This window comes from Sciurus carolinensis, chromosome 6 (assembly GCF_902686445.1).
Source record: "Sciurus carolinensis chromosome 6, mSciCar1.2, whole genome shotgun sequence".
NCBI classification, from domain to species: Eukaryota; Metazoa; Chordata; class Mammalia; order Rodentia; family Sciuridae; genus Sciurus; species Sciurus carolinensis.
In genome coordinates this window covers 109,642,585-109,658,617 of record NC_062218.1, presented here as the reverse complement: position 1 = coordinate 109,658,617, position 16,033 = coordinate 109,642,585, and the positions used below count along the sequence as shown (strand labels likewise).

General features: G+C 35.3%; 1 protein-coding gene across 1 annotated transcript in view; it reads left to right on the top strand.

Annotated features, from left to right (window-relative positions):
- Nucleotides 1–5,949, top strand: part of Chsy3 (chondroitin sulfate synthase 3) — a 258,605-nt gene extending 252,656 nt beyond the window's left edge. Inside the window, exon 3 of the mRNA XM_047556001.1 lies at nt 3,610–5,949. Coding sequence (XP_047411957.1) covers nt 3,610–5,172 — 1,563 coding nt within the window. The 3' untranslated portion in view covers nt 5,173–5,949. The remainder of the gene's footprint in view (nt 1–3,609) is intronic.
- The last annotated feature ends 10,084 nt before the right edge of the window (nt 5,950–16,033 follow it).

Genomic DNA, 16,033 nt, shown 5'->3' with positions numbered 1-16,033 from the left:
ATACTGTCTGAATTTCTGTAACTTTATATCTTAGTGTATCTTCATTAAGATTTCTTTGATAATCCTGGCCATTTTTATTTCTATGTTTAAAATCAACTTTTTGATATCAATAAAACAACTTAAAAACAACACAGTCTTTTGCATTTGGATTGTATTGAACTTATAAATGAAATTGGGGAAGAATAATATCTCACAATAAATTCCAAACAAAATATTTGCAAACATATCCCAGCCATATATAAAAACTGCAACATACCAAATTATGTTGATTTTATTGAAGAGATATAATGGTAGTAGTATAATACTAGAAAATTAATCAGTAATGGCTGGAGTTGTAGCTCAGTAGAAGGGTTCTTACCTGGCAAGCCCAAGGCCATGAGTTCAAATCCCCAGCGCCACAAAAAAAAAGGAAAAGAAATTGACAGGAAAATCAATCAATGCAATTCACCTAGTTAAGAGGAAAAAGAAACAGAAAAGTATGACACATTATGTAATCCTTTCAGTGTATGCATAAAAACCATTCAATCAACTTCAAAATCCATTTATGATTTTTTTTTAAACAGCAAACTAGAAATAGAAACTGCTTTAATGTATACAAGAGAAATACTGACAACTTTTTTCTTGACTCTGGGATTTGAACAAGGATTTTGCTATCACCACTTTCTTTAAATTTCTTAATGCATTATAGTTAATAGTAGATTTTATAAATGCATATGACAGTTTTCTCCATTTTAATTCCCAGTACTTCCATTTTCTCCACTCCTCCCTCCCCCTGACTCCCTTGCTCTACTCTGTTGGTCTACCTCCTATTTATTTTATTTATTTTTAATTGATGCATTATAGTTATATATGAAATTGGAATGCATTGTGACATATTCATTCATGCACCTAGTTTAAAATTTGGTCAACTTCATTCCCCAGTTCTTCCCCTTTCCTGTCTCTCCTTCCTCCTCCTTGGCTCCCCATCTCTATTATATTGATCTCCCTCTTATTTTCTGGAGATCTCTCCTTTTAAACCTTTTTTCTCTCCCACTTCCATGCATAAGAGAAACAATTAACCCTTGAAATTCTGAATCTGGCTTATTGCATGATGTTCTATTTTACCAGCAAATGACATAATTTCATTCTTCTTTTTATCTGAGTAGACCTCTATTGTGTCTATGTACCACATTTTCTTTACCTAAGTTGAGTAAAGCTGCTTCCACAACTTGGCAATTGTGGATTGTGCTGCTATAAACATTAGTAGTCATGTTATCACTGTTGGAATGGAACCATCATAGAACCCAGTTTTCCCAATACTTGGTATTTATCCAAAAGAACTGAAATCAGCAGACTATAGTGATACAGCCACATCACCACATTTTTCCTGAAATCCCTAGACAGTGCAAGATGGAAACTAACTCAGACTTTACTTAGCACCTGGCTTCTGCAGAATGAGAATTAGAATTAAAAAAAAAAAAAAAAGATAAGAAATAGAAGCTACTAATCTTGAAATGGGCACAGTCTACTTCTATTAGTTAAACCAGTCACAGAGCCACCCAGATTCAAGAGAAGATAACACAGACCCAGACTTTCAATAGAAGTGTCTAAGAATTTATCAACATAATCTGTTGCAAATTCTTATGTTAGAAGCTGTTTTTATTGTTGTTGGTGGTTTCTTTGTTTTTCAATACAACTTGAATTCTACTGTTTTAAGATAAACTTGAGCTCTAGTTTGATTGAACAAAAAATTATGAATCATTCATTTGCTACCTTGGGGTCTTCCTAGATGTCACTCTACAGTTATTCAGGATTAAATATTGCTATATAATGTTGTGGCAAGAGTAACTATTTTTCTATTTACAGCCAAATAGAGTGTTATTTATTTTGCTTTTTTTCCCTCTTGGCCTGATTGCACAAGCTATGCACCTTCTTTGTTTCAAGGAAAATGTGTCTTATTTTACATACCAGATTTTTTTATTTTCTTAATTATCCATTTGTATTAAATATATCTACATGCATGTAGATACACACAGGGACACAAACTTTTAACTGCTATTTTATATTTCTGTTACTTTCCTAAATTTTCTCATCTTTTCTATGTTTTCTATAATTCTTTTTATGCTTCTTGTAATATGACTATAAATTAATTTTATTTTTTTTCCATTTCTTTCTTTAGCTTCAACAGCTTACATTTATCTTCTTTAAGCTCATTTATTTGAGTTCTTTAATTTTTGAGAGGTTATATTTTTGTTAATTTTTTTGATAAACTTGAACTCCAGATTGAACATAATATCATGAGTCATTAATTTGCTACCTTGGGGTTTTCTTAGGCAGCACCCTACAGCACTCTATTTTCATTAATTTATTTTATTTTTAATTATGCAATTGGTCTATAATTTTTACCTGCTGCTGATATGTATTCTTCAGTTTTCAGTATTTTTTTTTTTGTTTATTCATCAGTATATTTGCAGCCATTACTTGTTATATCTGGTCACCCTCCTCCTCCTCCTCCTTCTCCTCTTCTTGGTACTTGTCTTGAATGAGTATGAAAAGGAAAAGATCACCTGGTGGAGAAGGAAAAGTCAGCTGGCACTTTGAGTACTGATCTTTTAATTTTTTTTTTTTTTTTTTACTTTTGTTTCTGAGTTAGGGAATTTGTTCTAGACTAGTAGAAAACCTTCCTAGCATAAGGATGTCAAGCATGTCTAATCTGGATAACTACTTTAATAGTGCAGATTGGTATAGTTTCTGTTCTATATTATCTAATCACTAAGTTGCTTTGTAAACCTGGTACATCAGAATGCTAAATAAAATTTGGGTCTTATTGGCAAACAGCCTATTTTTGCCATTCCAAGCAATAAGTCATCTGTTTATTCCTCAGGGTGAACCTTTTTTTTTTTTTTTTTGGAAAATTCATGCTACCCATTGTGAGTCTTTTTTTCTTAGTGATCTGTTAAGGATTTGTGGATGTATTCAATTTTTGTTTTCTTTTATACTTCGTGTTGGCTTTAGAATGAATAGGGAAGCAGAGATTCCCTATTTCAGAATATATAGCTGGGGGTTAGTTTGTTATGTCTGATCCTGTGAATTTGACCTGTATGATGTCACTCATATGGAAAATAAAAATGTTGACCTCATAGAAGTAGATAGTAAAATGGTGGTTACTAGGGGTTAGGGTAGTTGTGGGAGGGTTAAGGAGATGTGGTAAAATAACACAGAATTTCAGTTCGACGATAGAAAGAAAAAAATTTAATAAATCTATTGTACAATCTGGTAGCTACAGTTAATAACAACATATTATATTCTCGAAAAATGCAGAGAGAGAAGTATACTCACCACAAAAAATGATAACCATGTGAGATAATGAATATGTTAATTAACTGAATTTACTCATCCCACAATGTCAGTATACTTCAAAACATCATATTGTACATGATAAATTAATGCAACTTTGTCAACTTTAAAAAATAAAACTTTTAATCTATTTTAAATGTGAATTTTACAAACCACCTTATTATGAAATGTCATACAAATAAATTTTCTTAGACATTTTAATTTAATATTTTTGTTTAATGTCAACTTTCTTTTTAAATCAGTCTAATGTTCTGCTTTCCTGTTACTTTTCAGATGCAGCAACTGTTCCACGAAAACTATGAACACAATCGAAAGGGTTATATCCAAGACCTTCACAACAGCAAAATCCATGCAGCCATAACACTTCATCCCAACAAAAGGCCTGCATACCAATACAGGCTGCATAACTACATGCTCAGTCGCAAAATTTCTGAACTTCGTTACCGCACCATCCAGCTCCACCGGGAGAGTGCTCTGATGAGCAAACTCAGTAACAGCGAAGTGAGCAAGGAGGACCAGCAGCTGGGCGTGATGCCTTCTTTCAACCACTTCCAGCCTCGGGAAAGAAATGAAGTGATAGAATGGGAGTTCCTGACGGGGAAGCTCCTTTACTCTGCTGCTGAGAACCAGCCTCCTCGACAGAGCATCAGTAGCATCCTAAGAACAGCATTAGACGACACTGTCCTACAGGTGATGGAGATGATCAACGAGAATGCCAAAAGTCGAGGACGGCTCATTGACTTCAAGGAAATTCAGTATGGCTACCGCAGGGTTGATCCCATGCATGGGGTGGAGTATATTTTGGATTTACTACTCTTATACAAAAGGCACAAAGGAAGAAAGCTGACTGTGCCAGTGAGGCGTCACGCCTATCTTCAGCAGTTGTTCAGTAAGCCTTTCTTCAGAGAAACAGAAGAGCTAGACGTCAGCAGTCTTGTGGACAGTATTAACAGTGACACTCAGTCATTCTCCTTTATATCTAATTCTTTAAAGATTCTGTCTTCTCTTCAAGGAGCCAAAGAAATGGGAGGTCATAATGAAAAGAAAATACACATTCTTGTTCCCCTCATTGGAAGGTATGATATTTTCTTGAGATTCATGCAGAACTTTGAAAGCACATGTCTGATCCCAAACCAGAATGTAAAGCTGGTCATTATCCTTTTCAGTCGGGATTCTGGCCAGGATTCCAACAAGCATATTGAACTGATACAAGAATATCAGAGCAAGTACCCTCAAGCAGAAATGACCCTGATTCCTATGAAGGGAGAGTTTTCCAGAGGTCTTGGTCTTGAAATGGCTTCTTCCCAATTCAACAATGACACTTTGCTGCTATTTTGTGATGTTGACTTGATCTTCAGAGGAGACTTTCTCCAACGATGCAGAGACAATACAATTCAGGGACAACAGGTGTACTATCCCATCATCTTTAGCCAGTATGACCCAAAGGTAACCCACGGGGGAAATCCTCCCACTGATGATGATTTCGTATTCTCAAAAAAGACTGGATTTTGGAGAGACTATGGCTATGGAATCACCTGTATTTACAAAAGTGATCTTCTTGGTGCAGGTGGATTTGATACCTCAATACAAGGCTGGGGACTGGAAGATGTAGATCTCTACAATAAAGTCATTCTATCTGGCTTACGGCCCTTCAGAAGTCAAGAAGTGGGAGTGGTGCATATTTTCCATCCAGTTCATTGTGACCCTAACTTGGACCCTAAGCAGTATAAGATGTGCTTAGGATCCAAGGCAAGTACTTTTGCTTCAACGATGCAACTGGCTGAACTCTGGTTAGAAAAACATTTGGGTGTCAGGTATAATCGAACTCTCTCCTGACAGTCCAGGCAACACATTTTGCCTTTTTAAAGGGGAGTTTACCTCATTGTTGGTTATTGTTATTTTTATTTTATTATTGTTATTATTATTATTGTTATTATTATAATTTTATTTTGTTATCATGGTCTGAAAATACTCTTGGTTGTCTTCCAAAGGGTGTTTGTGGACCTCAAGCAAGAAGAGTCTGCAGTTCACTGATATTTCAGAGTTCTACTGAAGTCAATATATGTATTACTTTTCTATATTTTTATTTGAGATTGAGTTAAATCATGGCAATCTAATGACTTTTGAAGCTCATTCATCACAAGAGACAGCTTAGAAGAATGTTGTCTTAGGGCTTAAAGATGCAATATTGACTTTTATTTCGTTTGTCAACTTCAATGTGATACTTACTGGTGAAAGGTACCACAAAAGTGCTTTATGCTTCCTATGGGGAAGGGACTCTGTAACATAAACTTGAGTTTTGTAATTTATACAAGGACTTAAATATATAGACAATAATTTTCTTCATCTTTAGAATTTTTAAAGTAAATGAACACCTATGATTGTATGTTTATTTTTTAAAAAAGTTTTAAAATTGAGGAGTTTTGTTCCACAAGCAACCGGTACTGGCTACCCTGGTCTTACGACAATTATGAGCTCCTCACAACTGTCTGCTATAAATGCGAATGAACTTTATTTTCTCAAGGAAATATGATTTAATTAAATATTCATGTACATTTTAGAAGCTTTATGAAACAATGTCCTTCATTTGCTGGCAAGAAGATAAAATATGACAGAACCTGTTTATTTATAATAAAACACAGGTATAACAGTATTCTTTTTCAAAAACACTGAAAAAGTTTTGTTGTTTCCTTTTAGTCATGTGTAATGTATCTCTTAATGGTCACATTCACCAAAACATGCTTGATTCACAGGCTAAAGAGTTAACAGGGAATTGTGAGATGGTCTGTATTATCCTTTGAAACCTTTGTAAGTGATAAACCTGAGCAGTTTCCTTATTCAGTAATCTAGAATCTCAGAGAAGCATTTCCTTCTCAATCTTGGGTCAGGCATGGGAACCAGGTGACCCCAGATCAATTCAGAAACTACTCTTAATATGGACTGGGAGATATCTCAAAATATAAAAATCATTGGGAAAAGTATGAATATAAAATTAATTTTACAATTCTAAAAGACACATAGAAAAATAGCCTGCCTAATTTCATATGTCATTCTTTCTTCAAATGGAATGGATGGTGTCCAGTTTGTAGAAAACATAATCGTGTTCAAGAAATGTAAGAGAAAATGAATATCCATGCAAGAAGATCTCATGAAGGTATATTTAAAAAATTTCAACTATACATTTGCATGTTTCCAAAGTCCAACAAAATTTTAAAATGGTTGTGCCTAACAGCCTCTCTCTCCATCCATCCAGATGTTCCCCCTACTACACACGAGTTTTGGGTGTATGCATTTGTGTGCATGTCTTTCCAGAGTTTCTAAAGCAGAGAAAATACATATTTTTTCACCCTTTGTGCACAAAAGATAGCACTTTGATTTTCTTTTTCCACCTAATGAGAAAATAATTTGCATCAAAGTTAATGTGAAAGTGATTATGGTTAATTGTTGCTACTATTTGGAACAGAGGGCGACAAGGCTAAAGAACATTTGTCTTTAGTGATGGGTTCCTTACATGCTAACAGCCTCTTTTATTGAGGATATTTTCAGGGTTTCAAAAAATAGCACTGCGTAATGTTGAGGAAAACATGATGGCAGTCTCCTTGACTATAACATATAATCTTAATGTCAAATTCATTAAAAATAAATTAGTGGCATTTTTGGTTGTTAAAATGCTCATCTTGACAAGGCCAACAATTCAGAATTGATCTTTGCTCCAGTATTGTCTTGGGCCTTCACAATTCATCCTTAAATAGCTTATTTTTCTACATTACATGACTCTTCTCTTTGGAAGGTTTTATTTTCCTAAACAGTACATATATTAACATTCAGTAACAATCAACATCTGGGAAGATCTAATAGCAAATAATAATTTTTCTGTTAATGAAGAAAAAAATCAGAGTTTGCTCTTTTCTTTAAACAAATGAAAGAATTTTACTGAAGAATTCATGTAAAGGTCTAGATTAAAACATTGCCAGTCCTAGAGAATCATGAGGCAGCTGCCAAAAGATGAAGTAGCTGTGCTAGTATATTGAGGGAGATATATTGAAGAAACAAGGGAATGCAGAAATCTCATTTGAACTTAATTTCACATTTGCACACTATACTGAGGAGTTACTATAGGTGTGTTTAAAAATCTACTGTATAATTTTGTATTTAAACTTTCTATAATTTTTTTTCAGGTAATGTGATATTCCCTGACTGAAAATACAAGGCGATGATGTTAGTAAAATTTAAAGTTCTTCTATCTAGGTAATATTTATTCCCTAAATGCCCTTAAGTTTGAAGGGCAACACACTGTGACTGTAACTCGAAGCACTATATATGCAGGCACACTAAACTATATGTCATTAGCATTACTTTATTTGGATAGCTATGAATGACCTGTTTAAACATCATCCCAATAACAATTTCAATGACCTTCAAAGTCATCTTATTGATCTTGTCTATTCAACATCACACTTTACTTGAGTTTTCCTTGTAACTTTAATCTTCACCATAGCTCTCAGAATATTGATATTATACTGTACATTCAACAAAAAAGGAATGGAGGTTCTTAGGTCATTAAGGAACTTTTCCTGAATTCATAGTTGTCATGCTGTCGAGTTAAGGTTTAAACTAATGACTGTATGGATGGGAAGCACCTTCTGCATACTACGCATGGCTTCTCAGCTGATTGTGGGGCTGTAGAAAATAATGGGACAGAAAATGTCTAACTGACACCACAGGCATGTTTGGTCCATCATTGAATTTCTGCCAAATGTTCATTTTGAGTAGAGCTAAGGCTGCTGATGTTAACTCAGATAGACCTTCCTTGGGATTTAATCTCAGTTTTCTACCACTTTGCTAGATCCTTCCTATAGCACTGTGCTTGAGAAGAGAAGGAATCTTCTACCTGCTCACTCATCACTTCAGCCTGGAAAAATATGCTAAAAATTTCTGATGCCAGCAGTAGTCATTTTACATTTCTCATCCAGCTAAGTACAGAGCTGTCCACACTGATGAATACCACCATATAACTGCTTGGCTCTTTATGTGACTTTACCCACACAGACAACATAAGCAAGTTTGCTGATACTGAAATATATCCGTACTTAAGAGTTGAGCCCATTACTCCAAGTTTGTATACAGGACTGAAATACCCAAAGGTGTATGAACTCATAAACCATCAAAGGGAATAGATGCTCACTGGAAAGAATAATTGTAAATGTTAGCACAAGAAGACTGGAGGCCATCTCTAGATAACAGCCCTGTGGCTGAGCCACACTGGTTTCAGTTTTAATCAGCCCTGAGCATTTTTTTCTTACAGAACTAGGATCCAAAAGATGGGGTTCCCTTCTGACAGTTTGAATTGCTCAAATAAGAGGCTGTCGTGTTGAACCCACAGCAGGGAGTAACCACCTTGTCCTAGAGAGAAGATTCTAATCCTACAGCTAGAGAATTTTTGTCCCTCTTGTTTTCTTCTCTCCCACCCCAACAGAAAATACCTTTGTGGATGTAAAATATACCAAGACAAGTCTCAAGTAGCCTACAACACATATGTAGCTCTGTGTTTGCCTTGAGGACATTTATATAGAGAAATGGAGCCTCCCACACATTTTATATGATGTGGCCAGGCTACTTCTGTTTCCCTACTATCTCTTGCTTTCTGTCATTGCACCTGTTGTCCTGCAAATCATAGGAACCTAGTGTGCTTGCCCTAATGATATCTCTAAGAGATGTGAAAGTAATCTGGAGATTTGTTCACTTGATCTCTATTTTAACTTAATTATTGAAGGTATATAGTCTATAATATGGCTCTTATGGGGTAAATGGAAACCATGATGTCCTTGGTGACAACAAAGGGAATATTTTTGTCAGTCCTTAGTGCTGCTGACTTGCTTGCCTTCCTCTTTCTCACTTATTAGCATCCTGATCATCTTCAAACATACAGTAGAATTTTCTAACTGTACTGAAAGCAGAGAAGTCTCCTAGACCTTCAATTTTCAAACAGTGGCAATAGTAGAGCCAAAGTAGAGTCTGTGAATATGCCAGTGTGGTCCTGCCTCTGTCTGCCCCACACCCTCGTTCAGGTGCCAGCCAGGCTGCTAAATTTATGGTGACAGATGGTAAGGATGATGTGAGACACCAGCAATGATTCATGCCCCCAGGTGGTGATACAGTCAGCATCTGCATCAAGCAGCAATCCACCTGGCACTGGCGCAGAGCTGCCAGGACATTCTCGTGTCAACTTCAATTTGACATCCAATTGTCCATTTCCCTCTTCCTTTCTGACCTCAGAAGCACCAAGGTCTGAGCCTCGAATTCTGCATAACAGTATTTTGTTTTAATCGAATTCAACCTATATATTCTGCTCATAAATTGGCATAAAAGTTGAGATTGTTGAGTTTGTTTAACCATTACATAGGGTTATTTCACTTTTTCTTTACCTTTACCATCCAACCCTAGTTATTATAGGATCAATTCTGGAGGACTTGGGAAAAGCCTAACTAGGATGATAATTTAGAATGATAAAATTTTAAGTAAAAGGTCCCCTTATGAAAAGAAAGACTTCTAAAAGAAAAAAGAAAAATTCACAACTATGATGCTATAACACTTATTCTTATCTGTAAAGTTAATCAATTGACAAACGTTTATTGAGATCTTATCTGTGAACAATACCTCCTAGTGCTGTTGGGCCTCCTTCTAAGGGGTGTTCTCCACCTCCTTAGTTCTTCCTAGACTCCTATCCTAGAAACCCCCTCCCAAACCCCATTTTCTTCTTTTATCCAAGTAAGAGAAGATATCTATAGATATTAAACACACTCTGTCTGTGGGGCAGACAGAGGCAGGACCACACTGGCATATTCAGATTCTACTTTGGTTCTACTATTGCCACTGTTTGAAAATTGAAGGTCTAGGAGACTTCTCTGCTTTCAGTACAGTTATAGATAGGCATTTAATATCTATAGATGTTTCACATACAGGAATGTGAATCTGTCTCAATTGTTATGCTTTGATGTTTGCATCAAAAAGTTGAACTTGAATTACTCGAAATTAGCTCAGGGCCAAAATTTCATATATAAATGCAAATTAACACTCCAACCTTAAGGTTTGCCACCATCTCCAATAAACTTCAATGTCTAATCTATTAAACATTATTACCACAATCATCCTCAAATTTATTTCTCTTTCTCTCCCATGCCCACGATATGGGCATCCAGCATCTGTTTCTTCAAGGAAACACTTCAGTTGGAGATAAATAAAATGTTAAAAACATAGTAATATAAAAATGCATTATTCTTTTTATTTGTCTCCTGGTTTCATAACATTCTAACATGCTGATGGCTTTTTCCCTTTTCATATCTTCCTTCCTTTTCTGTGCCACTGAGTTCCTCCCTGTCTTCCACATATAGGAACGACTTGATGCAAGCTACCTACACTTTAGAATACATGTGTCCAGTCTTGGTTTGAGAAGGTACTGTTGTATAATTCATAAACTTGAATGATGAGGGTAAAATAAAAATTTTAACCCTTTCTTCACTAGTAACCTTGGTCTATGTAAAGTGTGTTGGAATTTATTTTCCATCCTTGTTAGTTGGCTGGAATCCCAGAGGCTTTTACATTGATTGCCTCTTTAGTATTTAGACCAGAAGCTGAGGACAAAGGTGTTTGGAACTCTGTGATTCCCCTCCTGGTACTTCCCATTTCTTAGTCTGTTCAACTTTAAATTCAGATTTTACTGGAGTAAGTATTGCATCAAAATACTTACTGAATTAATTATTTATTCACTAAAAGGAAGAGAGTTCATGAATAAATCTCACAATGTGTATCTTTTTAGAAACTTTTGCTTTTGAAAACAAATTCATATTAAAAGATCAGTTTATACCTATATAATATTTATATGTAATATTTATATATATAATGTTTTTCTGGTAAGTCATTGTTATTATATTGGACTTAAGAATATCAAGAAATTATGTTTCATCTAGTTATCACTATGCCCTCCCAATATCAATAATGCTTATATTTTCATATTCTATATGAGACAAATATTTCTTTTAATAAGCTCAAGAGCTCAGATAGGGCATGTGATAAAAAGAGAAGAAAACTATTGTTGCTCATAATCAGTCTTTTCTCTTAATACCTGCTCCTTATCCAATGTGCAGTTAATTTAAAGAAAGTTCTCTTTGTCTGTAAACACTTCTCCTATTTGTTCTTTCATCTAAAAATCACTTTAAGAGCTGGGAATATAGTTCATCGGTAGAGCACTTGCCTAGCATGCTTAAGGCCCTGGGTTTGGTTCCTAGCACTGCAAAAAATAATTACTTCAATAAAAATGGGGGAAAGCAAAATTGTGAATTTATGTTATTTGACTTACTATAATAACAGTTATTGTTCATTAAGTACTTACTCAGTTTGCACCATTGCTTCTGAAACATCTCCCTTGAGCTTCATCTAATTGAAAATAGGTATCATTAGCCCCATTTCTCAGATGAGCAAAATGAATCAGAATCTTGAGATTCATTTTGTTCTCCAAAATGAAAATGTCTGTGTTTCAGCTGGGACTCAATTCAGTTCAGATGGATTTCATCCACCTGTTATAGATAATCCAGAGCACAACTTTCCCTAATGCACACTAAGTCAGACTGGATGGACTGTGTATCTACCTTCTTACCTTGAAAGATTCCCCAGGGCATCCTTTGAGCAGGACTGAGATGCATTTATACAGGTAACATGTCAATTATGGCAGAATATTTCTGGCAGAAAGATTTTCTTCCTTCCTCCATTCCCTGCCATCCTCCTTCCTTCCTTATTTCTTTCATTGAACAGGCAGTAATGCCTTATTAGAAACGATGTGCCAGGATACCAGCTCATTTTGTTTAAGCCATGACCACCATACCAGCAATCTACAGAAAATGACTGAATTATTCATGATGCCACAGTGCATGATTTGTTCACATCAGAACATCCTAAAAGAGGGAATTAGTATATTATGCAAAAGAGACTCACACTGGGACAAATTCCTATAAGAAAGACCAGAACTCCATAGAATTCATATCATTTGGAATATAATCATATGTTTATGTTTTTGAAATGCATAATTCACTGAACTTCTTAAATAATTATAAATAAGTATATCAAACATATTACTTTGCATTTTTCTGCATGATTCATTATTTATACTCTAATAATTCCTAGGTATTTTTTAAACTTATTCTTTTATTATTATTAGTTCATGAAACAATTTTTCACTCTGAATCATATGGAGAAATATCAAGTCATTTTTGAAACAACAAATATTCTTGGACAATTCATAAGAACACATTTTGATAAAATAAAATCAAGTTCTGTTGTAAATTGGTTGCTGGCATTATTTCTCTGAGTAGTCTCTACTCAGAAAAGATCATTAGCTTTAAAAAAATTGTTAACTATATGGAAACTATATGTTAACTATATGGAAATCGAAGGTTTTTCAGAAGAATTTTTCAGGGAGGGAATTAGTCTCTTCCCTCTTGCTCCTTCTGTGCTATTATATCTTTTTCTGTGTTTTCTTTATTCCTTGATGCTTTTCATATTGGTTCCTCTATCTTTAGGAGGGAATGTGTTCCTAAACTGGAACTTTAACCTGTAGATCTTTTATTTCTCTTATCCTGAGGGACCATCTCCATGTCTCAGGGCAGAACAGCTGAGTTCATTTCTCATTCACTGTGATTTCTTCAGAATCTTTAAAAACTGAAGGCAATAATGGTATTATTTCCTGTGGATATTCAGTAAAATGATCTTAAACATTAACAATGTTTTAGAAAAAAGCTCATGTCAAACTAGATCAAAAGGGGCACTGTACCAGCTTCCTTTTGCTTTCCACATGGAGCCAAATGCAGTTTAAATTTTAAATTTTAATGTATTTTTAAAAACTTAAAATTTCCTTAGAAATCACTGGATTTAGCCTCTTTTATAATATTGTCTAGGAATATTTTGTCTCCATTCAAGAAGCTACACTGACTTTTGAAGACTAGCTGTTAGTAATGTTACATATCTCCAGAAATATGCAGGGTTTGTATCATGTATAATTTCATTCTTAAGTCTCTTCTTACAATGTCTAAAGTTTTTCAATGTAACTACAGTGTAAGCTCAACTCTTTATCCTGGCATGTAAAACCTTCTCCTGTGATCTGCCCTGACTGGTCTCTGTCCTCTCCCCTCAGTTTCAGACTGGTGTGTTCTAGTCCTATTACTCTATCCTCTGCCTGGCCTTTTAAGCACACTAAGCTTGCTCCTATTTTTGGGTTTCCTGAGCTTGGAAAGTTTGTGCTTAAGGTATTCTTATGGTTGGATCCTGTATGTTATTTGGGTCTCACCACAAATATCATCTCATCAGATGTTCTTTTGGTGACCCAATCTTTACCTTTTGCTGACATCTCCCCCTTTGTTATTTTCTTTCACTTTTATGTTGACTCACATCAAGTAATTGTTATCACTTTAATGTAGGATCTCATATACCTCTATCAAGGGTATTTAATTTATATTAGGCCTTGTGTATTCTTTGCTATATATATAAAATATGTATATATAAGCATATATATATATATATACACACACACACATACACACATATATAGCTACTTGGCTCCTTCCTCTCTAAAATAATATGTTCCATAAGAACAGGGACACTTACAATGCATCTTGTTCAGTTCTGCACCCTCAGGTTCTAGAAGAGCCTGGCTAAACTCAGGGACATTATGCCAAGTGTATGAACTTGATTAGAGAGGGCATCTCAGGCCCAGTTTATTTTTCTTCCTATTGTTGTCTCCTCTACTCCCTATCTTCTTCAATACTTCTTCTCTTTACTCACCATTTCTATTTAATTTAGTCTTATGAATTTGGAGATTAATCACGGTGTCATTCATCATCTTACCTCCACCCCTTTATTCCTGACTCATGCTATAAGCTGAATATTTGTGAAATACTAAGAAGCACAGGAAGAAGGAACTCTTTTCACACATAATATTAATAACACACACACACACACACACACACACATACACGTACACACAAACACAAACACACATGAGTGTCCTTTATGGTATCAACAAGGATAGTATTCTTATTTTCTTCTCTAGTCAAAGCAATAGTAGGCACAGATTCCTTTTAAAACTGTATAAAAATAAACAGTGTCTCTGGGTGTCCTTGTACTGTCCCCTAACCCATACTCTCAACTCTCTCCTGTGTTTGAAGTTTCAGGACGTGATTTAGGAGGTTCTGCCTTTTTGTGGAGTCTGGACAGCACTGGGTCGATCGGTGACTCTTGTGGGCTCAAGTCTCCAACTTGTCAAGTAGTCGAGAGCACATTTTGAGATGAATTGATCTGTATTATAAAATCTTACTGCATACAGAATTCCAATTAGTTCCTTAATACAAAGATAACAGTTTCTGATTAATTCATAAGGACACAGTGGTTTGCTTCATGTTATTATTTTTCTATATCCAAAGCCTGCTTGGAAGCCAAACATAGGAAAAAGGATGGTCCAACAGCATAGGTCTAGAGCTAACACAAATGGATGTCTTTAAACCATACTGCCATCAAGGTGTGTGGGCCTGATACAAGAACCTCTGCCAAGCAGGAAACTAGATGACTTTTTACCAAGGGTAAGGAGCTCCCTGGAAAGGACAATGTAGGCCATTCACCCAATATTTCTATTTCATTCACTAGTGTCATTTGGATAATGGAACTAGTGTGAGTTTATCATTATTTTCTGAGGGTAAAATATTCTTGCTTGTTTCACTTACAGCATTTATTAAATTGTATTTTGTAAAATATCAACTAGGGCAAATTATGAAAGCCTACACTCTCACAAGTATGTGTTAGTGACTAATGGTCCCTCTAAAAAGTCAGAAGAGGGTAATGATCAGAGGTCTGCAATGTCTTACTCTCATGCAAGCTACACAATTTTTAAGTCAACTATTTGAAGTATGAAATCATTTGTACTTTGCAACTAAAATAAACGTGAAGGCTGTATCTTTTAGGTCATCAGTTGAAAAAGTGACTAGTCACAGCTGATAACAAATGGCTAGTTACTATGTATAATCCATCACCTATGTATATATACATAAAAGAGAACTGAGTCATATAAAAAGCACATAGTTTGAAGTATGACCTTAACTCTCACCTTTGCTAGCTCCAGGCCCACTCTTTCTCCTCCACTATGGTGTGCAATTACCAATCGGTCCATATGACTTCAGTCTACGAGTCTGCCAAAAGACAATGGAGTGCGTCCTCTTTTGGCTCCTGCTTTGGCCTCCAGACAGACCCATATTCCTCTATCATGACCACATGCCCTCTTGATGGATCTACCAAATACCATTGAACTACAAGTTAGTTTTACATTAGTTTCACCATGAATCACCTCTCTAATGAGACTTGGGAATGGCTATCTAGTCCCAGATCCCACACACAAGGACTCTGTTACTGTAACTTACTCTGTTAAAGTTTATTGAGATCTAGCTAATAGAAGGCATTGCCAGAATTGCAGATGTAAACTTGGCAAAACCTGCACATCATCCCCAACAATTTCACCATTTCAAAGAAGTGACAAATGGTTTCCTACATTTAGCCCTTATTCCCAAAGAGTTTGGTGGTTAGCTAAAATTTGATGTGATTTTATTTAAAATAATAAATACTTAAGTTTTTCTTGAATGATATTTTTCAACAAATAGTATGA